The sequence below is a fragment of the Anser anser genome (assembly GCF_964211835.1).
Source record: "Anser anser genome assembly, chromosome: 1".
Classification (NCBI taxonomy): Eukaryota; Metazoa; Chordata; class Aves; order Anseriformes; family Anatidae; genus Anser; species Anser anser.
The window spans coordinates 156502857-156524656 of record NC_139720.1 but is presented as its reverse complement, the minus strand read 5'-3'; the positions used below and the strand labels follow the sequence as shown (position 1 = coordinate 156524656).

The 21800-nt window shown below is 41.0% G+C and overlaps 1 protein-coding gene across 27 annotated transcripts in view; it reads left to right on the top strand.

Moving 5' to 3' along the window:
* The window catches only part of MBNL2 (muscleblind like splicing regulator 2), a 109843-nt gene that overhangs the window by 20525 nt on the left and 67518 nt on the right, over positions 1-21800 (top strand). For 19 of the 27 annotated variants that reach the window (XM_083800194.1, XM_083800195.1, XM_083800190.1 and 16 more), the window contains exon 2: positions 17086-17909. The exons of 7 other annotated variants lie outside the window; for them this stretch is intronic. In XM_083800194.1, the coding sequence (XP_083656320.1) occupies positions 17736-17909 (174 nt within the window). In that variant the 5' untranslated portion in view covers positions 17086-17735. Of the gene's footprint in view, positions 1-8937; positions 9204-17085; positions 17910-21800 lie in introns of those variants that run through there. One more of the 27 variants, XM_083800200.1, reaches the window with a different exon arrangement.

The window sequence follows — 21800 nt, the reverse complement described above, 5'->3', positions numbered from 1 at the left end:
AGAAATACGTAATGAGACAGGAGGGTTTTACTGCTGCGGTTCTTGGATGAAGAAATCAATCAAGTAGGAACAGATGGCTTTTATCAGAGTCTATTACTCTTTTATCTACGTTAGATCAATAATTTTTAGACGTTTCTGAGTGGATGATGCATGCCATTTGAAGAATGTCTGGGTAGTGCACATTTTTGAACTTGTAAGCAGAGACATGAGTGGTAGGAAGGTTCATATGGTGGTGAAATCTTTCCTCCTGCAGAGAGTACAGCACTTTGAACAATAGGAAGAATTAGAGAATACAGGTAAGGAAAAATACAGACATGTTTTCCCTCTAGAGTTTTATGTAAGGAAGCTCAGACTCTGAAGTGCTTTTTTTTCCCACTTTTTGAGGATTCCGAAGGCAAATTTTCAATGTTTATTGGGTGTGATCATTTTTACGAGATAGGTCTAGCAAATATTTTTTTCACCTCCATCTAAGGTTCTCTCCTATCCAGGCTGATTTTTTTTTTCTTCAGAAACTGAGGATTTTTATCCTTTTTCAAATGCTGTTTTCAAGCTTCAGGTGTGTATACCAAAAGTCTTGAAATCGCACCTCCCTTCCCCCCATTTTCTGAATCTGTTGTGATGTTTTATTTTACGGCAAGTATTTTATACGGCACTTATTTTGGGCAGTGTCTGGAACTTAGTCCAAAACTAACCTTAAATTGGAAAGTGGCAAGATAAGATTTCCACTTACTTTCAGGAGCTTGGAATATGATTTTCAGTAAATGAATTGAAGTGTGTTGGTTTTCTGCTTTTAACGCATTCAGCTGGCAGCAATCAGTAGGAGACTCTGCTTGACGTTGAGGTGGGGGAAGTGACTGCCCTGTAGAATACCAAAGCCGAGTTTTAGTCCATTTTTTGTTTCCTTACTCATTCTCCCTTTTTAGGTGTGTTTTTTTTTGGTGCTGTTATCAGCAGCTACATCAATATTTCACTCCTACAACTGCGCTGGTTTGTAAACAGACACCTATGGCTATCCTTCCCATCCCACATCGGTAGCTGGCACATGTGTACGAGGGTGCCCAGTTAATGATTCAGGACTTCAGCAGAGCCTTGCATTTTATTTATTTAAAAGGTTGCCATTACAATTATGGGATTTCCCTGGCAGCTGCGTTCACTGGTAGCGCATTTTCCCTGCCTCTTACTGCTCTGCGAAGAGCAATATTGATTTTCCTACCTTGCCTCCCTCCACCCACCGCCCAAAAGGAGGGTCTGGGGCTCCAAGGCAGGAGGTCCCCAAGCCGGTGAAGGTGGGCTGCTGGCCGAACGCCATCACAAAGCGGGGACGAAGAATTGCTCTCTGCGGCCCGAGGAGCGAGGCGGGGAGCTGCGAGGCGAACAGGAGCTTGGCGGTGACGGTGGTTTTGAGCAGACCTTTCTCCGTCGCGAGGTTTCCGTGCCAGAGGACACTTGTGTGTGGGCCGCTTGCGCTACCGCTTGCAGTGCTGCAGTCCTTATTGAGATGCTAAACATGCGCCGGCAGCACGGTGCGCCGCTGTCCTGGAGCGGTAGAACATGCATTTAAAAACTTTTTTGCTTCACGGGTATTTTTTCAGGTCCCTTGTGTATTTCAGTTCCCCTCTGCTAATCCTGGGGCATGCTTCCAGTCTGGGTTGCTTTATTTCCATCATTTTGAAGGATAGGGAAATGCCAAAAAAAAAAAAAAAAAAAGAGATTTTCTTTGCCACAGCGAGCAAGGCATGAAAGCCTTTGAAAATAGCTACACTGAAGTATTTAGAAAGCCAGCATTTTTTTCTTTTTACCTTGTTGTGCTTTTATTTTTTTTAAGACCTCATTTAATGCTCAGGACTTTGTGCGGTGAGGCCACTTTCAAAGGCTTTGCAGTCCACAGCCGCAGCTCTTTGAAGTGGAAACGCCGGCAGGGGACACGCCAGCAGCTTAATCCTCGGTATAAAACGTCTGAAGTGGTAAGAAGCCACAGCATCCATCTCGTGGGGGGAAGGTGGAGAGCGATACCTGGAATTAAATCCATCTCACAGACCTGGGCTTCACCCATGGAGCTGGAAGTGGTTGCACTCTAGTAGACCATGAGGGATCCAGTCCCCCTTCTCTCTCTCCCGTTGTTTTTCCACTCTCTGTCTATCCTCCCTTCTCTCCCCAGTCTCTTGAGGACCAGGGCCCAACAGATGAAGGGTGAAGGAGCATGGCCTGAGAACAAATGCCCACTTCTGCCAGTTTTTTGCCTTCCCAAGCTGCTACGTGCTTCCCATGCAGAGCAGAGCATGTGGCCCACGCTGCCATTCCCTGTGGGGATTTTTCTGCAAAGGACGGTCTGTAGCTTTGTGGTACCTCCAGGAGGTAAAGCCATGCCTTTACGCTCTGAATCATTCTTTGGAGGTACCCACCTCTCCTTTGGCACCGAGGGCGACTAAGGATATTGTGTTTTTCAGTCACCGGTGACGCATTTATGTGCCTGAAGATAGGTGGCACGAGTCCACGGTCTCTGAAATCTGTGTTTGAAATAAGAGATGAGAGTGTTGACTTTCTCATGGGAGGGCTTGAGGATCAGCGTGTCCCCACGGATCTGTTGCCAGCCCTAGTTGCAGAACTAGGCTGCGTGTAAGGAGTTGCGGTCCCAAAGCGGAGAAGGCAAAGGGGTAAGTTGAGGACAGGAATGCATACCTTGACAGGCATGTGACTTCAGCTTTTAGTCACCAGGGGTTAGGGACGTTCTGAGGAGAAGTTTCCATCTGAGCCATTGTGTTTAGTAGCCTTTTCGTAATGCTGACGGTGCTGTTGATCTTGTCCCTCTCTTTCCCATCTCAGTTGCCACCCCTCTGAGATGAGGGAGCCCACAATATCTTTCCTCTGTAGTAGTGTCTTGTTTGAACTTGGTGTTATATGTGTGTTATTTATTACTTTTGTTGTGTTTTTTTTTTTTTCCCTCCACTGCATTATTTTGTCTGTTCTTATGTTAAATTCTTATGTCATTTTGTCATCCAGTGTACTCATTATCATGAGGTACTTTCATAACTCCTCACAGTTAGCTCCAGGAATGATTTCACAGTATATAATGTTAACAGCAAACTCTTTCAATGTTTATGGATAGATTGCACAGCAGAGGAGGACAACTGTTAGTAAACTCCTGCATTACAAAACTTGTAGCAGATAAGTAAAAGGGCGCTATTTAACCATGTGAACTTGCTGAGTTTGGGGGCCTTTCAGAGAGTTTATTGACCCAGAACTTCTGCTGACTTCAGTCTTCATGCCATCTGCAAGTACTTTGCATTTTTAGCTACCTCTTTTAATTAAATTTTGTTTGACATCCATAACATTCATATCATCATGAGAGTTAAGTCCCACAAAAATCATCAGGTTACAAAGATGACAGACTCATTTGCTTTCATTTTGCTTAATTCTGAGCTTTTTAGGAGTTGTGGTTTTTTTAACTCTTACCCACAGCTGTCAGATTTGTACTTTTTATTAAAAACAGCTCTTGTAAACATGTTTGTAGGTGATAAGGCTTTATGAAATGCACTCGATGCTTTAAGGCTTCCAGTGAAATGGGTGAGAGTTAGCTATGCTGCAGTAGAATAGCGTAGTAGATCCTTGAACTTGAGGATTCCTGTGAGAGGAATCAATATAAGTTATTTTCTTAAAGATAAATGAAATTAAATCTGCCTTAGTAGCAATGGTCTGCTTTCGTAAAGATACGTAGCTGTATCTCAGCCCTCTTGGCCTTCAGACACCAAAAAGTTAACATACTTGTCGCTGGAGGGGAAGGTAAATGTGATGGTTTTCATCTTTAGAGTACTTCATCTGGAGGTAAAAATGATTGCCTGAAAGTAGAACTTCAGAAACAGCAGACAAGTTTCTGCTCTTCTCATTTAAAAATACTAAACGTTTGTATTTGTGTGCCTTTATTGACTTCAGTGCTTCACTTATGAAATTTAGATTCTTCAGAGTTTTCATAGAGACCTTGCTCATCAAGTGAGCATGTGGCAATAATAAAGTCAGAGAAGGAAAAAAAAAAAAAAAAAGAGAGGCCTTAAATTGTGGATTTCACCTAACATTACAAAATTATAATAAATTTAAAAAAAAAAACATAACTGAAGATATAAATTAAGTGAGCTTTGTTTCTAAAAAAAAATCCAGCTACATGAAACTATAATACCATTATACCTTTAGTCTCTCCCTTTTCTGACTTTTCAAAGTACAATAGTGCTTATTTTTTGGTAGTGGACGGGCAATTCTGTTCAGTCCTGTAAAGTGGTTCCATGGTTACTGCTATTTCAGATGATGGACAGAGGGATAAACCTGGAGAAGGACACTTCAAATAGTTTTTCAGGATTTCTAAAGTCTATGTGTTGTAATAGAGTAGCTATCTCTGTAAAATCCAAATATTGGTAATGTATACTTTGCAGCACACAAAGTTGCACAGGATTACTTGAGGGCATAATTTTGACTGAGAGGGAGCTGGTTGACTTGTTCTTTTTTTTTTTTTTTTCCTGGTCTGGTTTGATTTTATGTCCTACTTGCTATGTCCTGGAAATGATGTATGAAATGAGAAGAACTCCTATCAAGTGTCACAGGCCTGTGTATATACAGGCTGGAGGTTAGAAGAGATAAAATCTCTTATTTACAAGCTAAGAAAACATTGCATAAAAATAAAGCGCATTCAAGAGAGAAATCTGGTAAGTCATTTTTGCAAAGTTGTTTTCTGAGATAGAAATGTGTAAGCATAATCACAGCAGTCCATTTTTTATGTTTATAAATGGACAGGATTTTATCTCTGAGTGATGTTTTTGGTGTTGTTTAATTGACCAAATCCAGAATATTTTTTGTGCTATTTGTTGACCTTGTCACACAGAAAATATTCTTCAGGGAAAGAAATGCTAGGAAAAAATGGTACCTTTTAAAAACAGTGCTGTCTATCAAGGTGAGAGTTACACAAGTTTAAAGGATTTTTTTTTTTGCATGACAGTTTTACACAGAAGTTATGCAAGGCAGTACAAAACAGAGTGTAAAACAAAATATTGATTTTAATAGCCGTTTGTGACTAAGTTTGAAGTACAACAAACGAATTAAACCTTTGAAAAGGCCAAAACTGTTTAGAGTTATTTTAAACAGTCCAAATCTTCTTCTGCAATTTGAGGAGAAAGCGTGCTCTTGCCAAAAGCCAGTTGCTTGTACTTAGTGTCACAAGCATATCCATTGTTCGGAAATACTCAGGAACACCAGGCTGCGCTTAGCAGTTCCCAGCAGGAGAGAGAAATCTCTGCAGTTACAGGTAAGCAGAGATAGTAGGCAAAGGTCTGGAAAAGTGCTCCATCAAAACATTTCTGGGAAATGTGTTCAGTGGAAATTTTCACTGAAAACATACTGCAGCTCCTTGTTTTGATAGGATGAAAGAACTCTTATTCAACTTTCATATCAAAACAAAATTTATGATGTGTTCCTGAGTAACTGTGTGCTTGTCCATGATAACATTTAAGTTACGATAAAATGGTTCAGCCATATGAAAATAAAGTGTTCAGATGGAATTGTTTCAATATTGCTAAAAATACTTTTACTTTTTCCCCTGATATTTTCCCCTTTCAGTCTAAGGAAACATTGAGATACTGAGACTTCCTTCAGGAAAGTTTTCAACAAATCCTAGTAAGAGTAGGAAGGACTTTTTCCTATTGCTCTATTTCCATATAAAATAGCTAAGTTAAAATAGAGATGGATTTTCATTTCAATATTGATAAAAATTTGCAATCTGTTTTGAAGCAGGGTTTAGAAACTAAATAGCCTAGGATTGGCACTGCCTATCCAGTCAGTACTCTCACCTGTATCCATGCCCGTTTCAACTTGGAAACCAGCAGAAATGAAAAGGAAGACTGTACATTTAAAGTCGATTTTACAACAAGCTTTGTTTCCTTTTGGAAATCTTAATGTTGTTTATCACAGAACGGTGTGTTTTGGGAGGCACCTTAAAGACCACCCAGTTCCAACCCCTGCCATGGGCAGGGACACCTCCCACCAGACCAGGTTGCCCAAAGCCCCATCCAGCCTGGCCTTGAGCACCTCCAGGGATGGGGCAGCCACAGCTTCTCTGGGCAGCCTGTTCAGTGCCTCACCACCCTCACAGTGAAGAATTTCTTCTGAAATCTAAGTCTACCCTCTTTCAGTTTAAAGCCATTCTCCCTTGTCCCATCACCACACTCCATGACAAAGAGTCCCTCCATGTCTTTCTGTAGAACCCCTTTAGGTACTGGAAGGCCAATATAAGGTCATCCCAGAGCCTTTTCTTCTCCAGGCTAAACAATCTCAGCTCCTTCAGCCTGTCTTTGTAGGAGAAGTGCTCCACAGCCCTTTGATCATCCTTGTGGCCCTCCTCTGGACTTGTTCTAATCCATGTTGTTCTAGAAACGTCCATGTCCTTCTTGTGTTGGAGGCTCCAGAACTGAACACAGGGCTCCAGGTAGGGTCTCACAAGAGCAGAGTAGAGGGGGAGAATCACCTCCCACAAACCTGCTGGCCACACCTCTGATGCGCCCCAGAAAGCTAACCATATCCTGGGCTGCAAGTGCATGTTGCTGGCTTGTGTTGAGTTTCCGATCAACCAACACCCCCGAGTCGTTCTCAGGGCTGCTTTCAGTCCATTCTCTGTCCAGCTTGTATCTGTGCCTGGGATTGCCCCAACCCAGGTGCAAGACCTTGCACTTGGCCTTGTTGAAATTCATGAGGTTCACACTGAACCACCTCTCAAGCCTGTCCAGGTTGTTGTTGGCAAACTTTCTGAGGGTGCACTCGATCCCGCTGTCCATGTCACTGACATAGATCGGAGAGGTTGTGGTTGCCCAGAGAGTTTGTGGATGCCCCATCCCTGGAGGTGTTCAAGACCAGGTTGGGTGAGGCCCTGGGCAACCTCATCTAGTGGGTGGCATCCCTGCCAATTTCACCAGACTGCCACAGCTTCTCGAGTATGATGGATAGTGGCATAGCAACTGAATCTGCCAGTTCCCTCAGGATCTTCTCATCAAGTCCCATGGACTTCAGCACCTTCAGGTTCCTTAGGCAGTCTCAAACACCATCTTCTCATACAGTGTTCCCCTTTCCTGTTTTAGACAGTTAAACTATGCACATGGCAGAAAACAGTACAAATTTACCTGATGGCTTTGTTCCTGGCCAGTGAACTTCCTCAGCTTCCTCCTGTGTATCCTTCTTGTCCATTGTTTTAAGTACTTTATCTCCCATTACTTATGTAAATATATATGTTTGTTTGTTTGTTTTTCTTTCTTTTTTTTTTTTCCTACAATGAAACTGGGTTAAAAAGTAACTGTCTTCAAATGCCAACAGGTGATGAGATTTTTGGACCAAGATCAAAATGACCCATTTTTATTGGGTCAGCACTTCCTAATCAGAGCTCAGGCAAAAACGAAGGTCAGTACTGCATATCAACCCCCAAATTCATCATCCTGGAGATCAGAGAAAAAAAAAAGACAAATGTTTACTATCAGAGGTGGTACCTGCAGACAGTTGATGCACAGTTGTTCCAGTTATAACTCCTTCCTTTTGCTTCAGGATTAAATAAAGATTTTCAGGATTTCCTGGAAAACAGAAATTCACCAGAAGTTGCAAGTACCCTTGAGAAAAGCTCTTCTTTGTTTCTTTGCTATCAGTTGCAAAACCAATTTTTGAGGAAGAGCATTCTCTCTTTGAACTCATTATACACTGACAACAGAGTAGTAATTCATAAATGCAAATTTATTTAAATGTAAATTTCTATTATGTATTGTCAAATACAACACAGGTAGCCTCTGATTATTTTTTAATGTGGACAAATAAATGACACGAATTTTGAAAAGAAAAGGTCTTTTACTGTCATTTTCACATTGATCATGATTAGATATTTCCTTTATTCTTCTTGGAGGACCAAAGATAATCTTTATGCTAAAAAAAAAAAAAAACGCAGGCTACGTTCAGAAGAGACTAATGAACTTATTTAATACCTTTTTTCCCCCCATACTTTGGGCCCATGTGAAAAAAAATCTTTTCTTTTTGACCAGGAGGGGTCTTTGAAAAATGGCTTTTAAGTGAAAGGTTTCAGCTTAGATTATTCAAAACCTTCACTGTCTGAATGTTGTCATAACATTCATTGTTTGAAGAAGATATAATAGAATTGCCTTTGAAGGTACTTGATAACAGTCTGATACTCCATAGACATCAAGGTTAGGTCACTGTTCCATGTTTCTAACTGCCATAAGATGTAAAGTATTTTGACATACACATTTAATCCATCTATGCAGTTTGTCCCATGAAATATGTAAGAAGTAAAAATCTTGCATCTGTTCAGCCTTGTGATTTTTTTATTTTTATTTTTTGGAAGTAAATAAAATTGGCTTTGTTTGTTACATGCATGCCACTAATGAAGAGAGAAAGGGGAATTGAATACTTGTGTTAAAATGGGTGCTGACAAAGGATTGCCTGGGCAACCCTTCGAGAAGCAAAGACACTCTAGATGATATTTATTTTTCCTGCTGTAAGTACTTCCCTGTTGTGATGAGTTGCCTTCAAAACGTGTTTGAGATTGTTGTGAAATGTTTAGGTTAGGGCAGGGCACAATCAGCGAGCCAAACTTTGGATCTTTTGGGCATGCTCTTGGGTTTTCCTTATTCTCTCCAATTCCCTGTTGGATTGTTAACATAGCATTGCTTTTAGGCCTATTTTTAGGTTATGGAGCTTGGGATGCAGAGGAAGGGATCTTGGTGTTTCTTCCTGTGCTGATGGGTTTTAAAAGCACTTCTCTCAAAGCTCCACTTTGGGTGGAAGGAAAGTGGACGTCTTCTCTTCTGGTTTAATACATTCAGGGGTAGTAAAAAGACAGTAATAACACAGTAAAGGGTTTTTTGTTCGTGGTGGTGGGGTTTGGTTGGTTGGTTGGTTGGTTGTGGGTTTTTTTTGTTAGCCACCTTACTCCCCAGCTACATTTGCTGCTTTCAAACATGATGATGTGTTTCCTTCCATATCCACTCTCCTCTCCAGAGATGCCAATCTTTTGTCAACAATTGCAAACCAGTCAGATTCCCTCCCACTTCTCATGCACGTGATGAAAGACACCGCTAACAGAGCAGCATTCAAAAAGGGAGTGGGCAAATCCATGGAAGAAAAATCAAGCAAGACCTATGAAATACAAAGGCATCAGTCTTAGGATGCTGGAGGTGGGAGTATATTCCTGGCAATTACCACACTCTTGCCTGCCCTGTTTTCATAATCTTCAGTAGATGTCTGGTATTTGGCCATGGTAGGAGACAAGATATTGCGCTAGATGGATATTTCAACTGACCTGTAAAAGTCAGCCTCATGTACTTTAGTGTCCTGTTCTCAGTTAAAAGGGAAATGGAGAAAATGGCCCAGAGATGAAGGTATCTAAGGACAGTGGTGCTTCCTGGAGGTTGTGCAGGAATCTGTACATCACAATGGATTTACTGCTTAAGAGGCAGTCGTAGTTAATAGCATTAGGTAGTGCTCTTGCTACATTCTCCTCCAGAGCTTTGTTTGGATGTGCCGTACAGCTTTCCAGAGCTGGGTAATTTGTTGGAATATATTATTAATAATGCTATTGGCAGTCTTATATGTATTTTCAGCTTGCAGGTTCTAAATTTACATGGAGTTATTGGTTCATTCAGAACTGTCCCTGTCTTTCACTGGAAAGGGATACTGTTTGTCACATAAATAAATACCTTCCTAAGTTCTGTCTTCTGGACTTAGTGTGAAACTGGAGTACAGAAAATAGAAAACTCACAGAAGCCTGAGCTCTTTTAAGTTGTGCTCCTTTGTAACAGCATGTTGTTTGGTCCTTTGGCAGGTGAGAACAGTCACTTGATCATGGATTCCCTCCATGCCAGTCCAGGACTATAAAAAAAAATTCAGAGTATATGCAAACACTCTTCTATAAATATTTTTACAGTCCTGAAAAACTGTAATGCATGTCTGTGGCCGTGTGTGCAGGACCTCCTAATGTACTGGGGTACCCTTCCCTGGGGAATCAGGTTTGATTAATAGCTGTTACATGGTGCACTCTGCCAAAAGCAAAACATTGGTGTTCACAAGAGGCCAAGTGATAACGTCATTGCTGCCAGGGATGATTAATTCTGCTCACAGAAGCACAGAAACAGAAATTGCTTTAACCCTCTTGTCAAGGTGGGAGCAGGATTTTATGTATGAAATTCATACAGCTAGAGGATGAAAACTTTTCATTGGACTTGAAAACAAGAAGTGTTTAAGTTACGGACTGTGAGAGAAGATGCAGACCAAGAAGGGAGGTGAAGGTTCAGTGGAGCAGGATGAAAGTAATTGTAAAAACCAAAAAAATGTTTGCTGGAAGAAGGGAAAACTGTTTTCTGCAATTGCGTTTTAACTGAAGCATAATGAGCTTTAGTTTTATCAGCATGACTTCTAAGCGCTTTGATGTTAGAAAATACTCTCGTGGGTTCCAGTCACCTACAGGCTTGAACTTCAGCAGAAATATTTCATGGTCCATTACCAAAGTAGTGCAGGGGACCGCTGAAAAGGTCCTGAGCTGTGGCTGTTGTTTCACAGCTGGCAGCACACTTTCCTCACCTGTTTCCCAGAGGACAAAGGACATTAGTGTTGTTATATCGTAAAGCCAGCTTCAAAGCACACCGACAGGTTTTTATAAGAAGCTCAGCGCTATACTGTAAATAGCGTGGAGCACACTGAAAACCTGAACCGCAGCGCAGCAGAAGGATCAACACGGCACATTAGTGATCTTGGCGAGGAGATTGTGGCTCATTTAGCAAAACTGATATTTAGAGGTCATGCTCAGTTCAAATAAACCAGACTGACATTTTCTAACCTGTCCCTGGACTTCTGTCAGCTTAAGTAAAAGAGTTAGGATCGGCTCTTGGCAGGTTTACCATTTGAATTACAGTTGGTGAGTGTTCATCTCTGGTTGTATAACAGACAAGGAGAGGTGTTGCAACAGTTATCTCCAAGTCAAGCAAATAACATAAATAATGGGTCTTTTGTAAGTCAGGGCACATTTGATTCAGTAAAGTTCAGGTCAAATTAATACAGGAACTGGCATTAGAGTTTTAGTGGTTTTGGCTCCCAGCCACCTATCTGCTCAAGGCACTGGGCTACCTCCCTGATAGGACAGTTGTGTTTTCTTCCTCGTTTGAGCAATAATGGCTTGTTCAATGAAAAATGGAAGCTGCTCAATATCTTTAAAAAAAAAAAAAGTGTGTGGGGGAACACTGTAAATGATTAAAGAAATGTTCAAAATAACATATGAAATTTGTTGAAGAAAACGTCTTAATCACTTTCTGCTATAATTGAATGTTTTTTTCTTAAAATGCTATGGTGGCAGAAAGGTTTTCCATTCATGTTTTCCATCAAAGAACAGATGATGTGTCATGAAAGTTTTTCTTTTTTTTTCTCTTGTTTCTTGAATGTAGCGAATATTATTTCTGTGACTTCACAACAGTTCAGAAAAGAGCCAGTAGCCTGCTTCTGTTTCTAATACTTTAATTTTACTGACCTATGCTAAGACATTACTCTATGATACATTGTCCTGTCTTACTAGATACTCTAATATTGGGTTACATATCAAAAATATGAATGAGGCGTTAGAGATTGGTTCGCAAGGACACAAAACTGGCATTGTGCTCACTGATGAATGATACCTCTGTGTTGAGTATCACTTTCTAGTCCTCTTTCCTAATCTGGTGGGCCGATGGAGTTAGAAAAGTTTATCTACCAAACAAAAATTTCTTGCATGTTCTGTCGTTGAGAATGTGATTTATTGAAATGTGATTAACAAGCATGCTGACTGACATATTGCTCGTCTGTAGGATAACTATCTTCCATTCACGGTAGCATCTTTTGAAATAAGATCCTCTGTTGGTTAACGGGTGATTTTGCACAGTGAGGCTTAAACCAGTGGGCTGACTCGATCGGCCTTGCTTTCCAGGGATGGGGAGCCTGTTCTTTCTGATAGGGCTTTATAAATAAATACACGACCTTGCAACTAAGAGCCAGACCTGCTGCAGCAGATAGGGCAGGTGGAGTGTGGGGAAGGGAGCAGGGATGCAGCCCATGGTGCCAGGCCCATCAGCACTGGCCCTGTCCCAGTTGTCCAGCAGGTGTGAGGCATGGGCATGTTTCTATGGAGTTAGTCAGCATGGGTGAGGCAAGGCTTGTGGCTGCTTTTTGCTGCTCTTTCAGCTCTGTTCTTTGTCTAGGGAGGCAGATCGTAGCTGATCCAGCACGTAATGTGAAGTGGTATGAATGGGCAGTTGGTGACTTATCAGAAAATCTGCTGGAACAAAGTCAACTTTTGAAAGGCTATTAACAAACTTGAACTCATTGAGAGAGTATACCAGACCAGCACACTGCTGTGTGGAGCTTTATGTCCAGTTTTAGCACAGCCTTGCTTTCTTGAGCCTCTTGGTAGAGAGCCTGAGGGAGAACAAGAGAAGGCAGTTCGGGGTGGGTCAAGGAAACAGCAGGTAGGTGGCATTTAAATGATGCTGGCGTGTGCTCGTGGGTTTGTGGCGGTCACTTGATATGCAGCTCCTACTCGGTTTGGAGGCCTTGAATGCTATTTAAAGCACAAATAATGGAAAAAATGACATTTAAAAGAATGTAACAGTGAGGAGTAGGTGAAAAGCTGAAGTGCAGTCCCACCATCCTTTGGACTGAAGTGCCTGCCAGTGTCCCCTGGCTGTGTGGCAGTGTCCTGAGTGCTTTGAAAATGGAGTCCACAGTGCAGCTGCAAGTATGATGTATGGCTTCATGGGGTTTGGATACCTTTTCCCGGTTTTAAGGGTGAGAGGTCACGTTCAGTAGCTGCCAGACTTTGAATATCTGTATTTCCATTATGAATATATAAGATATTCAAGTCAATCTGGTTCTGCTTTATATAGAAGACTGCCTTACATATTAGGTTTACACATGGAATCTTTCCATAGGTTTTGAGTCTTTTTGACTCATAGGCTTTTTGAGGGGGAAAGAATGGGTGTGCGTGTGCATCCAGATTTCATTTTTTTGTCTCTCTTCAAATGGAATTTGAAGCTTTTCTGGTAGAACAGCACTTTGATGTTGGCAGGAGCAGCTGACCATAGCAGCAAGGTGCTGCTGGCCAGCAGTGCCAATGGCTTCATGTAGGCAGAAACCTCTTGGCTTGTGTTTGGATTTAATGGAATGTCCTGGGACGCCTGTCCCAAGTAAAATAGCTGGCTTGAAACTAGTAAGTCCAAACTGAAGGTGGAGGCTACGCTGAGGGTATTATTTCTTATGGATTAGTTTACGTCCTGGACAAATATCTGGAACTGACTGAACATCATGGGAATCTGAGAGCAATACGCGGCTTAGACATTGTTGCTAGTTTGCGAACTTGCATTGTGGAGCGTGAAGTTAGTGATGGTTATGGTTAACATCTAATTTTACGCGACAGCCTGTTCGCAGCTGCCTACAAATGACAATTACCTGCAGAGGTAACTCTTTGAAGATGAAGTCTTAGCTCGTTGCTACACAGTATCAGCTGAAGCATGAAAATATCATGTCCAGGAAGCCTCAGCTTCTCCATTACACAGATACTACATAATCCATCACTACATAATCTGTCAGATAAGTAAAACCAGAGCAGCCCATATTTTGTGTCGAGCAAGAGCTCCTATTTTCCAGCTGAGCGATCCACTGGTTTATAACAGGGCAGGGTTTTGTGCTCGCTTGAAACTCCAAAAGCTGCTGGCTGCTTGGTGTGCAAGCTCAGAATTAAAACCTTCTTTGGGGGCTCCTAGCTCCTGAGTGCTTTGCCATGCTGATACTTAAAGGGATTTTATTAGTATTATTTTATTATTTTACTGGGAAGCCTTCTTTGCCTACTTGGAAAAGGAGAAAGGATTTTGAGATTTAAAACAGAAGTCTAAAAGACTCTTTCCTGCTGTCTCAGAACATGAGATTGGCAGAAGCCTCCTACTCTTCTACACCTTGATAGCTTTCTGCAAAAGGCATCTGAAAGGAGGTATCTAAAGCCATGTAGCTTTTCCAAATAAATGTCCATGAATTTATTTAATTACTTAAATAACTATTTAATAATTTATTATTATTTAATTATTTATTAACAGACAAACAAACGAACAAAAACTAGATGAAACCCCTGAGCAAACCAAAAAAGCAAACCTTTCTGCCTGGGTAAGGGACCCAGTTACTGCTGAGTCTGTAGTCTGGTGAGGTCCCATTGCTTTAGCAGGACAGCTGACTTTGCTGGTATTGTGGGATGCAAATCAAAGTTAGAAGGGGTGGAAAGAACAGCAGAGTTCACACTTGCTGGGGGCCCCAGTGTTCTCCATATGGGTGGGCTCTGCAACACACATGGTCAGAGTGGGCTGTGAGGTTAGTAATGGCTTGTGGCCTGAGAGGTATTTTATGGGGGCTTTTTTACTATTATTATTTTATTGCAATTTCTTTCATAAATCCTCTGTTTCTTACCCTCATTTACGTCCATCTGTTTACCAAAACCACTGGATTTGCCCCCATAACCATATTCTCTTTTGCCTTCCTTCTAAAATTCCTTCTCCTCTTTTCTCCCTCAATCTTTCATTCACACCCATCTCATTTTTTGGTCACTTCCCGTAAAGCCCCTCCCTTTCTTCCTCTCCCTCCCTCTCTATCCCTTTTCCATAACCAACCATTTTATTTTCATTCTTTCTATTCCCATATTTTCCTCCTCTTGAGCTCTTGCCTCACGTCTGGAACTCCTACATTCCTTGTTTCCTCCTATAGTGGTTTTTATTTCAGTTTGTATATTCTCTCCCTTCTTCTTGTATTACTTCCCTCTCAAACTCCAGCTTTCCAAGCAGCACTTCTTTGTTCGTCCTCAGTGCTTCTTTAGATGTCAGATAGTATCGTTATTTTTGACAAGATACGAATTTTTGAGAAAAACTTTTCAAGCTCCCCTTTCTTTAGAAATTCTCCATTAGGATGTTGATATATTAAGGAGATAGGAAGTATGATGAGGTTGTGCTTCACTCCTCTTCTCCTCTCTACTCCCCCACCCCATACGCTTTGTGGTGTTAGTTCTTGCTGCAGTCTCATGAATCTTGTATGGGATTCTGTTGTGCACATTTTTTTTAAAACCATGGCTACGGCCATTTATATAATGTAGGCTGTTTGCATTGCTACCATGCGTAAAGTCTGTTTTTCTTCAGTCTTCACACCTACTACGTGAGAAATGACTTTGTCATTTTTAGTAGTATGCAGTGCAGCAGAGTATTACTACTTGTGATTGTGAGCAGTGTGCAGTTTAACATTTACCCTTTTCCTAAAATTTCAGTCTGTCTCCTACATATGTTACTGAAAACCATTGCTGGCATTTCTGAATTTGAATGGGTGGCTCTAGAAGGAATATTTTCTCTTTTGCATTTAGCCAGCTACATCATCGGCCCAGCAAGCCGTCAGCTCAACAGGGTTTTTTGGAAAGTCTCTCCTTTTCTTTCCTCCCCTCTTTCCTTTTAATCATTTAGGAGTATTTTCTCACCATTTTGTACATTTTCAGCTTAACCTCACTCTTCATCGATGCTGTGGGACAACATCAATAGAATATTTGATTAAATGAATATTTAATTCATATCCTATACAGTGCTACAGTTGGGTAACTTTTAAAATATACTAACTCTAAACGTACTAATTTAAAATGTACTAATTCTAAGGCTACCTAAGTATCATCCAGACACATCTTATTACATGTTTGATTTGAAACTGAATTTTCAGGCAATTAGCATTGCTTTACCTGTATTAATGATAGTAGTAGCAAATTCTGTTGCAGGAATCAGTCACATAGTGAAATCCTTTTTGGTAGCATTACTAAGCAATAGAAGAGCCTTTTGATATGAAGACTTGGAAGTCAGAACTGGGATCTGTTCCTGAAACCGTGTGTGAGTAATTCTTACTCGCATTACTAGCAATCCCAACTCCAATTAAATAGGATGAATCCAAGCACAGGATGGTAATTATTCTGGCATGTGAAAGCTGTCAGTGTTTTTAGAGCTATTTTTATTGCTGCATTTTAAAACATCACTTATTCCAGTCTTCCTTCTTTCTTTATTCTTCTTGCATAAAAATAATCCATCAACTGTTTCTGGCTGGTATCTGCAAAGGGAAGTTTGTGTGTTCCTTTGAAGCTGAACAGGAGGAAACATCATGGCCATGGTTTCACCGTCTGCGTATAATATAGTCATTTATTAAAAATTGTTTATAACATCTAACCCTTTGATTTTCAAACCTGTTTAGCTGTAAAATATCCTGGGTATTTTATAGTCGTAAAATAGCTTAAGTTCCATATTTAAAAGCCTTTTATTTTGATGCTGAACCATGTATTTGTAAAGGTAAATGAAAGCCAATTTAATCAAAGAAAATTTCAGATAGAGGCTGCTTCATACTAGAAATAACTCATTAGAGGATGATGACTTAGAGTAGTGAGCCCTTTCATGAAGCCCTTCTGAAACAACTTTTAGCATAACAGGGAAACTCATGCTATTTTCTGGAGATGTAAGTTTTTGTGTTTTTTTTCCTGTAATTTTGGGATGACAGTTCTTTGGGATTTCTTTGTTGTAGAGAAACAGAGGGAGAGAGATGAGAAATCTGAACAGAATATTACCATCTTCATTTCTAAGGAAGAACAAATAAAAAGTAGCAGTTTCTAATATAATAATACAATCTGAAGGGCCAAATGATAAATTAATGGAAACTGGTTCTTGTATATTGTTTTGGAGACTAAGCACATTAGATTGAATTGTTTCACAACCAGCATGCCTAATTATTGTGTCTGCCACATTCATCTATTTAAATCATTCCCAACTTTTGGATTGCTGCCTAGAATATTACTGCAGTACGTGTTTCAACTGGCTATTCCCTTGTCATGCACTACTTCATGAAGGATGCTGATTTTCTCTGGAAAAAGAAATAGAAGCGAGTATTGGCAGTATATTTATAATACCTGATAAGAAGTGATGATAGATCTCATAATGTTGATGTGAATGAGCTGAATGTGAACTGATATTGTATTTGTTTTGTCAGGTCAGTGATTTAAAAAGTGCCTTTGTGAAGTCACTTTTATGAGAGAGGACTGCTACGCCTGTGTTTTCAAAATACTGTCTTTGCCAGCTAGACGTTGCCTTGACCTTACCCGTGGCAGAAGATACCTCAACTGTCTTGATTTGCCAATTAATTGATGGGAAACTGAACTCACCGTAAAAACAGGAAGAAGAATTATTATTAGTGGGACACAAACAAATGACTGCATTGCTTTTCTTGTGTAATCAATACCAGCAAGCGACCTGCAGCAAGCTAGTATTCCATCAAGGAGTGCCATTGCATTGAAGGACCTGTGCTTGAAACCGGTGCATCAGTGATACAATCAGCAGACCCACACGTTTTACGGACAGAAATGCTACTGAGCATGGTCATTTGCAGCCAAAAGTCTACAAGTGGGACTTAATGATTGATGAGTGACTGCTTGCTGATAAACTTTCTCTGTTTATTCTGTGTTGTGTGAGTCGGACATCATTAATTGTCCCCCACTTTATTTTTTTAACTTTCTTTTCAATCGGAATTATTTTTTGGTGTTTTTTTTTTTTTTCTCCCCCTCCTTTCGTCAGTAGTTTTGGAAATTTCTTTGGCATAATTCACTTGACAGCAGTTTACAAGTTCTAATTCAGCTTTTCATCATGGCTTTGAATGTTGCTCCTGTAAGAGATACAAAATGGCTAACGTTAGAAGTGTGCAGGCAGTTTCAGAGGGGAACTTGTTCACGCTCTGATGAAGAATGCAAATTTGCACATCCCCCTAAAAGTTGCCAGGTTGAAAATGGAAGAGTTATTGCCTGCTTTGATTCCTTAAAGGTAAGGAAGAAAATTGCATGTGTAGTGAAAATACTAATATATTGTGTTGAAAGCAAAAAAATGAAATTGAGTTACAGCTAATCAGAAAGTAATTTGTTCTTGGTAAGATGTGTATTAATACAAATGTTATTTGTCTTAACTTTTATTTATTGAAGCTTTGAAAAGATTTCTTTCTAAGGATTTTTCTTTTCCAGTGTCAGTATGTTGTTTACAGAAATGTCCTATAACTGGGGGATACAGGATTGCTTACAGCTGGTATGACAACTGTAGTCACCCGAGTACATTTTATGAATTGCCATTGTTTCACTGCAAACGAAGATACATGGTGGCAGAGTACTGGGCCATTATCAGTGTGCTAATGAGGCAAATGATATTAAAAAAGGACATTTTCATTTAAATCAACAGAAGTAAGAAAAGCCTGTCCATCAGTTTAGACACAACAGATGGTTTACCCATGGTGTTGTGGACTCTAAGATAAATGAATAGCATTTCTTATTATTTATATTGATAATGCATGTAGCCACATAAGTTCAGAACAAAGTGAGGGGTTTCTCTCCCTTGGAGAAAAATTAGCAATTATATTCATAGGCAATCAACTTCTTCTGACTTGCTAATGACATCAAGCAAGCTTTAGAGAACTATTTAAAAAGTTTTGCAAAAATACTTTGTGCTGTAGAAAGGACTTTTAATAACCCCATGGGATTTGGGGAGTACACAGTGTTTTCTGTGAAGAAATGTTTGTATTCTCATGTAAACAGAAGGAAAATACTTTTTTTTACATGTAAATAATGCACAGGGAAAGTTAACCATTTGAGATTTTTATTTTAAAAGTTTTACTAATTGCTTTGTGTTTTGGTCACGGGAGAATGTCTTGACCTGTTTTTCAAATTTGGCTCTGTAATTCAAAATTTAAGTTACTCACCAAGAACTCCTATTATGCAAACATCGGTGTGAATGAGAAGAAAACTGTGCTACTTAAAAACATTAGTTTCATTTTACATTCTTTTTTTGTGTGTGCAGTGCAAAACACTGTACTAGGCATCTCCTTTTTTCTGGGTTTTCTCATTTTTTCTCTTCTTCTAAAGATTTAGAAGAAGGTGACTTAGTGGAAATATTTGTGAGGGGTTTGCATTCTGTATATCCTACAAGCCAGAACAGCACCTTTGGAGTCATCACAGTATGTCATCGAGTGCTATTAATGACCTTAATCCATGGATTACTGCACGATAAACTGTAACAGCTTCTTTGTAGATGTTCTAGTATATTGGTCGCTTGCCAATGGGATATTTTTTTTTTTCTTAAGCAGGCAGGCTAGCATCTGCAGCAAATGGGCAATAAGTAGCTTTTACAGAAAATAAGCAAGTCAGTAGAATTTTTTCAGATGCAATTTTTTACCCTTTGTAGAGACTCGAGAAATACTTTATGGGCTGCCAAAGAGATTTAATTTAAACTAAGGCTTTGTTTGTTTGTTGATAGAACTGTTAGATTTTGAATTGGTCAGACTGTGGCTTAATCCTTCATTTCTGACATCAAACCTCAATCACAGCACAAGAATTTGTGGTTCGTCCCTATAGCCCTGGAAGCAAGGGATTAATGTGAGAGGAGAATCAGTCTTAGGCACTTCCGATTCCCCTACCAAAAGAGTTTTTAAACAATATAGAACTTGGCAGCGAGGCAAATCACTGCCAAAGCAATTCTTAATTTCAAAGTCTAGAAGTACAACCACCCTAGTAGCCATGCAGACAAACAGAACTGGAGAAAAACCCAGCCAACATAAAACCTTTGAGTCTATGTCCCCTCCTATTGGGGGGGGGGGAAAGGGAGCCCGTTTTATGAAGCTGCCCTGCTCACTTCAGGTTTTGCTGCAACAAGAAGCCCCGTTGTGCTGTGCTGCTTTCTCTGCTGGGCAGGAGGCTGGACACGGGGTGAAGGGCTCAGTCCACCCTGGGGTGGTAGGGTTGGCCAAGCGGCTGGTTTGTAGGGCAAGAAGCTGCTGCTGCATCTTCCTGGCCGAAGTGGAGGTGGCGAAGCATGCCAGTGCTGCCTGACTCACCCCAGTGCCAGTGCCGCTCCCAGTCCCCATTGCCTCCCCTGACAGCACAGGATGTTTGTGGCTGAGGTGCCAGTTATTCGGGCTGGAGGCTTTTGTGCCGGGATGATCACCACCCAAGAATCGAAACTTGTGTTGTAGCCAAAGCTAATAACGCAGCGAAGAGAGATCCTGAGGGATCTCTGTGGGTAACTCACTGACAACCAGCCTCATCGCTCAGCGGGAGGAAGTCCAAAACCATTTAAAAAATGCAGTCAAAGTAAGCGAGTGTGCTTTGTTCTCGTGCAGTAGGTCACCAGCTCTGATGGCTTGGCGCTCTCAAACCTGGTGCTGGTGGCCGAAGCCGAGCAGCCCTGTCCTGCCCCCTGCTCCGTGGCATCACCCCCAAGCAGCTGGCAGAAGGGAGCAGCTACCCATGCCTCCTGTGCCGTGCTTCTCAAGTCCATTTGATGAAATTGCAGGTAAAGATGAGATCAGACCAAGAAGCCAAACTGTGGCCTGAAGGCACAGAGTTGGAGGCTCGGGTTTCCTTCCACCGACTGCTGCGGGCAGGCTGACAAGGTCTCCAGAGCATCAGGCAGAGCTGTGCACCAGCGTGTGGTGCCTGACCTCCTGTACATGGAAAGCTTTCAGAAATCGTTCCAAGTGCAGGGCTCTGTCAGCTCACATCCTTGCAGCCATTATCTGCGTTATTCCGAAGGCTGTTTGGAAATTGGTGCATATACAGCAAGAACGGGGCCGGGTAGCGCAATTCGTTTATGCTGCCGGTTGAGAGACTTGTGTCATTAGTCACATAAATCTGTCTGATGTGTGGCTTTCTGCAGTGCTGGTGTTAATCATACAGTTTCAGAATAACGCTTTGGAATTCAACAGGCGGGATAGCAGTTATGAAAATAAACAAACAGTCTGGAGTTATAGATAAAATCAGAATTTAATTAAAAGAAAACAAGAACTGTTTTCCTTGCTGAACACTGAACCACACTTTAATGTGGACAATTATTTAGAGTTTATTTACATAATATTTAGAGCTTTGGAGATTTAGCACTTTTACTGTCTTGGCTCAGTGTACCTGCTGTAAAAATAAATTAGTAAGTTAAGGGTCCTTGAATAAACATCTTCCTACCTAGGGAAGGAGCAGATTTTTTTTAGTCTAATGTTGAGGTATGTATTACATTTATGTGGTGCCTAGTAGTACTGCAGCTGCATAAGAAATCAGTCAAACACAAGACAGAGCACTCAGACTGACTCTCCTTTAACCACATACCGTAAGGGTCCCTGTTTGGGGGAGGGACGTGCACCCTTCTGCCGTGTTCTTCCTTCCGGGTTCCTGGGACAGAAGAGGAATTGTGGTGTCCTTATCTGCCAGAAGCACCTTTACTCTGACTTTGCCCTTAGCCTCATGGTCGGTCAAAGGTAGTAAAAGCTAGTGTTAAGAAAGGAAATAATCCCAGTCGGGGCCACTCGCCTCAGTGCCACACCACATCCTCCTTTGTGCTACCACCACCGTCTTGTGGCTGTGCAGTACACCAGGCTGGGAAATTGATTGTGGTTAAAACGAAGTTGTTGGTGTTGTAGCTGCTGCTGACAGAGGGGAGAAGGGCTGTGTGGCAGCAGCAGCTACAGGGGACCAGCAGAGCACTGGATTACTTCTGTCACCGATAGTGCTGTGGCCTTAGTCCCTGGCTTCAAGAGTAATGTGATTGCATCAGAATCAAAGCTTTCCTGTATTAAAGGAGTATATTTGTAGGTCTACTGGTTCCAAGTAAAAGGTCAACAAAATTTAATGAAGAGTGTTTGCTTTTAACTCAAGAGGGATTTTTGGCTCTGAATACCTGTCCTTG